The sequence below is a fragment of the Cebus imitator genome, unplaced genomic scaffold (assembly GCF_001604975.1).
Source record: "Cebus imitator isolate Cc_AM_T3 unplaced genomic scaffold, Cebus_imitator-1.0 Scaffold228, whole genome shotgun sequence".
In the NCBI taxonomy this organism is placed as follows: domain Eukaryota; kingdom Metazoa; phylum Chordata; class Mammalia; order Primates; family Cebidae; genus Cebus; species Cebus imitator.
In genome coordinates, this window is record NW_016107543.1 from 1332792 (window position 1) to 1341209 (window position 8418).

Below are 8418 nucleotides of genomic sequence, written 5' to 3' on the forward strand. Positions count from 1 at the left end.
TTTTTAGATGGAGTTTCACTTTTGTTGCCCTGGCTGGAGTGCAATGGCACAATCTCAGCTCACTGCAACCTCTGCCTCCCAGTTTCGAGTGATTCTTCTGCCTCAGCCTTCCGAGTAGCTGGGATTACAGGCATGTACCACCATGCCTGGCTAATTTTGTATTTTTAGTAGAGATGGGGTTTCTCCATGTTGGTCAGGCTGGTCTCATACTCCTGACCTCAGGTGATCTGCCTGCCTCGGCCTCCCAAAGTGCTGGGATTACAGGCGTGAGCCACCAGCCCGGCCTACATGTAAGTTTTCATTTAATTCCCCGGAACAGCCATGTCAAGGGGGGATTATTAGTGACCCATTTTTAAAAATGAAGCACAGGTTCAGAGATGTTTAATTATTTGCGTTTGTTCATATATTCAGAAAGTGGCGTGATTAAGACTAACTAGACCAACCACAAAGTCCAGAGGGGCAGGGATTGTGTCTGTCTCTATCACTGCATCCCCAAACCTAGCCCATTGTTGAATGACTAAATTAGCCTGAGAATTTCTTTAGATTCTAATACATATATTTGGTAGAGATGGGGTTTTGCCTTGTTGCCCAGGCTGGTCTCAAACTCCTGGGCTCAAGTGATCCATCCGCTTCAACCTCCCAAAGTGTTGGGATTACAGGCATGAGCCACTGTGCCCAGCTTATTTTCTATTTTAACTTTTTGAGACAGGGTCTCACTCTTATCACCCAGGCAGGGGTGCAGTGGCATGAACACAGCTCACGCCACCTCCACTTCCTGGGCTCAAGTGATTCTCCTGCCTCAGCCTCCCAAGTAGCTAGGATTACAGGTGCACACCACCATGCCCACCTAATTGTTTAATTTTTTGTAGAGATGAGGTATCACAACATCCTCACAATGTTGGGTCTCTTTGTTGCCCAACCTGGTCACAAACTCCCAGGGTCAAGTGATCTGCCTACCTTGGCCTCCCAAAGTGCTGAGATTACAGGCTTGAGCCACCATACTCGGCCAAGGACCACTTTCATAGTGTTCAGTGAAAGAGGTATATTTATACATAAAATCAGCTCAATAAACAAAAATTCAGCAGGGCACAGTGGCTCATGCCTGTAATCCCAGCACTTTGGAAGGCCGAGGCAAGTGGATCACAAGGTCAGGAGTTTGAGAACAGCATGGCCAACATGGTGAAACCTCGTCTCTACTAAAAACACAAAAATTAGCTGGGCCTTGTGACATGCCTGAAATCCCAGCTACTCAGGAGGCTGAGGCAGGAGAATCGCTTGAAACCAGGAGGCAGAGTGAGCCAAGATCACATCATTGCACTCCAGCCTCGGTGACAAGAATGAAACTCCATCTCCAAACAAACAAACCCAACACAAATTCAAGTCATACAAATGCAAAGATACACCTTCTTTGCTTGGAATTTAACTTTCAGTGTTTTTTCCAGGATCTGGGCTACAGCCCTGGACAATTACAGAAATGGGAAAAGTCTGCTCCATGGCTTGCCCTGCCTTAGAGCTCCTGTGTGTTCCCCGGTACCTCTGTGCACTCTGTGCAAGTAGAGATACTCCAGGTACTGACATAGTCTGCCTCTCCTGGAGCCAGGAAAGAAGCTGGACAGCAGAGGGCGTCGAAGAGCCATGAACCTTGCCTCCACTCAGTTTATAATGGGCGCTGAGGCCAGAGAATTTCTGAGAGAAAGCTAGGGATCTTGGGTAGTCTTTTTAGGCCTCAGGTGCTGTCATTCTATAGCAATTTCTCTTCTATCATTCATTCTTCATTCATTCATTCATTTATAGGGTCTTGCTCTGTCACCTAGGCTGGAGTGCAGTAGTGTGATCACGGCTCACTGCAGTCTCCACCTTCCGGGCTTAAGCAATCCTCCTGCCTCAGCCTCCTGAGCAGCTGGGACCACCACTGGGCGCATCACCATGCCCAGCTAATTTTAAAATTTTTTGTAGAGACAGGATGTTGCTGTGTTGCCCAGGCTGGCCTTAAACTCCTGGCCTTAAGTGATCCAAGACCTGCCCGCTCAATCACTCTTCTTTTCTTCAGAAACCTGAGTGACACCTGAGAGGCAGCCAGGGGAAGAGACTGAACTATCTGAAGTCAGAGCTAGTTTTGAATTTCACTGCATCCTTTTGAACTGAGTGACTTTAGCTAAACAGCTCACTGGGCTTCAGTTTGTCTCTCTACGTATGAGGAAAGATAATGAATTCTGTTGTGCAGAATTTGTCTCAGGAGCCTCTTACAGGGATTAAGGTTGAACAACAATTCCAGGGACTGTCCTTGGCACTGGAGTGTCCACAAGGGGCAAAAAGCGAACACAGCTTCCGGCCTCATAGAATTTATAGTTAGGTAGGGAAGACAGTTTTTAATCAACTGACCCCACAGACAGATTGCAAGTTACACCTGTGCAAGGAAGTGCAACAAAGGTGTGGTCTCAGAGCCTGGGGAAGAGGAAGTGCCCAGGCAAGATTTCCCTAAGGAAGTGAGGCGCGAGTTCAGTCTGAAGGATGAATAGGAGTTTACTAAGCAAAAGAAGAAAAGACTTGCAAGAAAACGAAGAAGCTTATGTAATGCCCATACGTGTGGGAGCCTGCTGCAAGGCTGACGGGAATGCAGGGAATAGAGAACAAGGTGGAGCGTGGTGGGGGAACGTGGCTAGAGAGGTAGGGGTTAGATCACGCAGGAGTCAGATCACACATTAGCCTTAGAACAATGGGAAACCATGAACAATTATAATCACAGGTTTTGAACACATTTTCATTCTGAAAAGGTTTCTTTGGTTGCAGGACTCAACCCTTCGCCGTCTTTCCCTCAATGCATCCTCAGGTACTGAAGTCACTGAGTTCGGCAGCTGATCCTTCCTCTTTTTCCCTTGCATTGCTCAATATCTCCCATGGGGACTATTTCAATGGACTCCTGTTTTCCCTGGCTCCAGTCTCACCTCCTCCACACAAAAAGCTTGATCTTATTTGATCTTCGCAACATGCCTGAAAGTAAGCAAAGTTGCAAGATTTATCCCTATATAACGGATAAGAAGTCCAGGCGAGGTGGTGCATGCCTGTAATCCCAACACTTTGGGAGGCCGAGTCAGGTGGATCACCTGAGGTCAGGAGTTTGAGACCAGCCTGGCCAATACGGTGAAACCCCATCGCTACTAAAAATACAAAAACTAGCAGAGTGTGGTGGTGCATGCCTGTAGTCCCAGCTACTTGAGAGGCTGAGGCAGGAGAATCACTTGGGCCTGGGAGGTGGAAGTTGCAGTGAGCCAAGATAGTGCCACTGCCCTCCAGCCTGGGAGACAGAGCCAGACTCCGTCTCAAAAAAAAATTACAAAAAATTAGCTGGGCGAGGTAGGAGAATTGCTTGAACCCAGGAGGCAGAGGCTGCAGTGAGTGGTTGCTCTCCAGGCTTGGGAACAGAGCAAGACTCCATCTCAACAACAACAAAAACTTAATGTGTTGTCTGCAGCTGTTATATTATGAATAATACAAAAATCGAGTAAATATTCTTCCAGTATTTGAAACTGTTTTAGCAAAGAAGTCGCTCCCATCATTAACAATCCAGTTTTGTCTTTTCCACTTCTACCAAACAACATTTACGTTACAATTACGCTCCTTGGTCAACTGCAACCACAGTTTGGCTAACCATATAAGAGTTTGGCAAAAATCAATGAAAGCATTCTGTGTGAGTTATATGGAATTTGCCAATTGACTATTATTTGTAAATCGTGAGCTACACATCCTTTATGTCAGCAAAACTTAACAATAAATTTATGTACCTATATATGTGCATACATTCCCTTTCTCCCCTCAGAGAGCTGGTTGTTACACATTTATCAGTACAGCACTGGGTCTAGAACACGATTCATGTAGTGATTACACATTCACTGAGTACCAGGAGGGAGATACAGATTAACGATGAAATGACTCAGCCAAGGTCACACATTGCAAGCGACACAGGTTCGGAGAACCATAGGTGCTTCCAAGGCCAGCGGCTCTCTCATAGGACCAGACCACGGTTTCCAAGGCCTCTCCATCCTACAGAATGGGATAGCCTGAGCCTGGACGCCCAGGAAGTGAAACAGAAACGGCCGGGAAAGGCTACCAACGCCAGCCGACAGGCAGCTTACCGCCAATAGCGGCCGGGGACGCGCGCGACGTCACTAGCCGTTGAGGCCAGCGCGAGCACGCCCTGGGGAAAGAGGCGTGGCTAAGCCCTTCCGGAAGTGACGTTTGGGGGCGGTGCTCGACTGTGGCGGAGCGCGGCCTGGGCTCGCGCAGGGCTCCGCGCGCCCCCCCGCCCCCCTCTATGAGGCAGAGGCCGCGGCGGCCGTTAGTGCTGTCGCTCCGGGGGCCGCGGCGGGCGGGGCTCCGGCGGGGCCCGGCCTAGTCCCCACCCCAGCCCGGCTCCCAGCCGCCCGCCCTCCCTCCCTCTCCCCAATGCAGGGGGCCGAGCTCCGGGAAGGCGAGGCGGCGGCGGCGGCCGCTTCGTACCGCGTCCTGAGCCGCCTCCTCGGCTATGGAGAGGCGGCCCCCGAGCCAGGCCCGCCGCCGCCGCCCCCGGGCCATGGCCTCCCGCCGCCACCCTTCCTCGCGCGGCCCGGCCCGCGCGGCTCCCGGCCGCCGCAGCTGATGGTGTTCCGCAACGTGGGTCGGCCGCCGGAGGAGGAGGACGTGGAGGCGGCCCCGGAGCCGGGACCCTCGGAACTACTGTGTCCCCGGCACCGCTGTGCCCTGGACCCCAAGGCCCTGCCGCCGGGCTTGGCGCTCGAGCGGACCTGGGGCCCGGCGGCTGGACTAGAGGCGCAGTTGGCGGCTCTGGGGCTCGGGCAGCCGGCAGGGCCCGGGGTCAAGACGGTCGGTGGGGGTTGCTGCCCGTGCCCGTGCCCCTCTCAGCCGCCCCCTCCGCAGCCCCAGCCGCCTGCTGCCGCCCCGCAGGCCGGGGAGGATCCCACGGAAACGAGCGACGCGCTGCTGGTCCTGGAGGGCTTGGAATCGGAGGCCGAGAGCCTGGAGACTAACAGCTGCTCGGAAGAGGAGCTCAGCAGCCCGGGTCGCGGAGGAGGAGGGGGCGGCCGGCTTCTGCTGCAGCCCCCAGGCCCTGAATTACCTCCGGTGCCCTTCCCGCTGCAGGACTTGGTCCCCCTGGGGCGCCTGAGTAGAGGGGAGCAGCAGCAGCAGCAGCAGCAGCAGCAGCAGCAGCAGCAACCTCCCCCGCCCCCGCCCCCTCCCGGCCCCCTCCGGCCTCTCGCGGGCCCTTCTCGGAAGGGCTCCTTCAAAATCCGCCTCAGTCGTCTCTTTCGCACCAAGAGCTGCAACGGTGGCTCCGGTGGTGGGGATGGGACCAGCAAGAGGCCTTCTGGAGAGCTGGCTGCTTCAGCTGCAAGCCTCACAGACATGGGAGGTTCTGCGGGCCGGGAGCTGGACGCGAGGAGGTGAGAACGGCCAGGGGCTGGCGACAAACTTCCTTTTCTTGTTTGGTTTCCCTTTTTATCTAATGCTGACGCGATCCTGACAGTTCTTAAGTTAGGGTCTTCAGGAGGAGGCACTTGGGACCAAAGGTGGTAACATCTTGTATTGGGTCAGAGCTAATTGTGGAAACAGCTTTCGCTCTTAAAGAGTGCACACTCCATGACACTTCTCAGCTGGTCTGCATCTCTCTTGTTGGAAGATGGTTTCAGACCATCTCCCATCCCCACCCTAGCATGGCTTTTTAAGTTTTTCCAAGGCAGCCGTCTACCATTATCCCTGGGAGGGAGATTGCTGGAAATGTTTGGCCTTTGGGGCAAAAAGCTGATGTTGCATCTTGACCGCCTTGTTTATTCTGTGTACCAGCACGGCACCCCCCTTTCACACTCATGCAAGCAAATGAGAGGAGGTTCTTCAAATGCAGTTGTAGACCATCAATCAATTGGACATCTCTGTTCAAAGTTTTAATGTTTTCCTGGTTGTTCCCTTAGATAAACTTGACATATCAAACTTGTGTGCTGACCACTGTCTCTGAGAACAGAAAAAAGCAGGCCGGGCACAGTGGCTCACACCTTTAATCCCAGCACTTTGTGAGGCTGAGGAGGGCGGATCGCCTGAGCTCAGGAGTTTGAGACCAGCCTGGGCAACATGTGAAACTCCATAGCTACAAAAAAACCCCCAAAAAAACAAAGAATTAGTCCGGAGTGACCACAGCTACTCTGGAGGCTGAGGCAGGAGGATCGTTTGAGCTTAGGAGGCAGAGGTTGCAGTGAATAATGATCATGCCACTGCATTCCAGCTTGCATGACAGAGTGAGAGCCTGTCTCGAGAAAATAGCTTTGCGCTCTCTCATGGCCATTTGAGAATTCTAAATACCAGTGAGGTATAGACATTGGTACATGAGCTCTGGGCCAATTGATGAAAATTCCAAACTCAGACATTGAGTTTTTTCCTGCATTTCTGAAGGGTGGACTGATCTTTGACATCCAGTGTTAGATCTGTAGCATTGGTTACAAAGCTGTCAATTTTGGTGTTGGTGAAATGAGGCTTCCCTTGTGGTAACTGCCACTGTGGTTTGTACTTCTCTGAGCAGGTTCTCAGAAAGAATTGGTTTTCTTGTGGTTTACATGATGGATTCTTGAGACCTATTGGCAGCCACAAGCCAAGGCTAAAAAACAGGTATAAATTGATAACCTTACTGTGAACTAGGAGCTTTTTGGGGAGCTTTTTGAAAAGCCTAAGAGTGAATTTTTTGAAAGCTCCCCAGGTGATCCTGAATTGGGAACCACTCATTGTGTACTTCTGTTTTCAAGGGAGTACTCCAAGAGGTTGGGTGGATTTGGCTTTCTTGCCCTCACTGAACAGCTGTGCCATGGGCTCATCTTGGGGATCAGGCTAAATCCAAACTTTATTAAAAAAATCAGTGGGTTGCCCCTTTAGGTAGACCAGTGTTTCTGCCTTTGCCTCCCAGTGAATTCATGCTGGGAGTTCAGATCTTGAAAAGTGTGTGGCTGCTGAAACAGCTTTTTTATGGTAGGCTCTGTATTCAATGCTCCACTTACCAGCACAGATGAAATTTTCATCAGATGCAGGGGAGGGCGGGATTAAAGCTGTGGGTGATGACATAGGATAGATTGCTAATTTTCTTGTGGTTTGTGTTGTCTTTGTTACATACTGACCAGGAGTTCGTCTGTGATTCCAGAGACACCAAATACGAGGTGTGGCGTGAAATTAGCTGCTACATCTAATAGATTAGGAAGAGGAAAAGGCATATAACATTATACGGTTTTTTGCCTTTGGAAGCAGAATTTAATGGTCATTGGCTGCTCTGTCACCAACCCTCACACTAAGCACAATACAGATTTCTGCCACAGAGCAAATTGGGCTGTAGCTTTGCAAAGAAGCTTAGTTCAGGGCACTGGAGAATTACATTTTTTGGTCCAAGGGCTTTTCTTGATGAATTGGAGAAGAGCTAGGTATTTGTGTATAAACGTTTGGTTGACTGCTGTTTGGAGGCAGCATGCTGTATAGAGAATGTGAAAGTCTAGATTCCATGTAAACTCCAACATCAGCTGTGAGATGGAGGCCAAATTTGTCATCTTCATGCTTCCCTTTTTCCCCCATCTGTAAAATGGGTGAGTGTTGACTATCTTATTCCTGTCCTTTTAAGAATAGATCGTCAATAAGAGAAATCTAGATGGAATATTTTGTGCTTTTTAGAAGATAAGTAATAAGACTGAGCTGGTAAAATTTTTTTAATGCTTAGGATTTGGTGCTGCTTGTGAGCTTTTCCACAGCTTACTACGTGCCAGTCTTGCTGGCAGCCTTGCAGCTGTGAGAAACTTGGTGAGTCTGGCCAGGGTAGTTGTGATTTCTGCGGATCTGCACCTCCTAAGTCCGAAATAGTGGGAGGATGAGTTTGGATTTTTAGCTTGTTCTTTTGTTTTGATTGGTAGGAGATGGAAGTGGTAAGAAATTTCAGTCTTTTGCCAAAGGGTATACGCCTTTGTCCTCATTGTTGATTGGAGTTAATTATGGGCTTCTTTGCTGTATAATTTGGGGCTTTTACAGTAACCTCTGGGCATAATTCCCTTTGCTGTTCTCTGTCTTCCTATAATCATTTTAACAATTCTCACATTTTAGCTCTGAGCAAAACTTCCTTTTGCTTTTGAGTCTGGTTAGTGGATCTACCTGTGTATATATTGTCTTCAATGTATTATGAGTTAGCTTAGAGAACTCTTTGGCTTGTTTTTGTTTTTTGTTTTGAGGTGGAGTCTTGCTGTGTTGCCCAGGCTGGAGTGCAATTGTGCGATCTTGGCTTACTGCAACCTCCACCTCCTGGGTTCAAATGATTCTCCTGCGTCAGCCTCCCCGGTACCTGGGATTACAGGGGCACACCAAGATGCCCGGCTAATTTTTTTTTTTTTTTGAGACGGAGTTTCACTC

General features: G+C 50.0%; 1 protein-coding gene across 1 annotated transcript in view; it reads left to right on the top strand.

The window, feature by feature from the left end:
• The first annotated feature begins 4262 nt into the window (after window positions 1–4262).
• The window catches only part of SOCS7 (suppressor of cytokine signaling 7), a 45605-nt gene continuing 41449 nt past the window's right edge, over window positions 4263–8418 (top strand). The window contains exon 1 of the mRNA XM_017497070.2: window positions 4263–5438. Within this exon, the coding sequence (XP_017352559.1) occupies window positions 4444–5438 (995 nt within the window). The 5' untranslated portion in view covers window positions 4263–4443. The remainder of the gene's footprint in view (window positions 5439–8418) is intronic.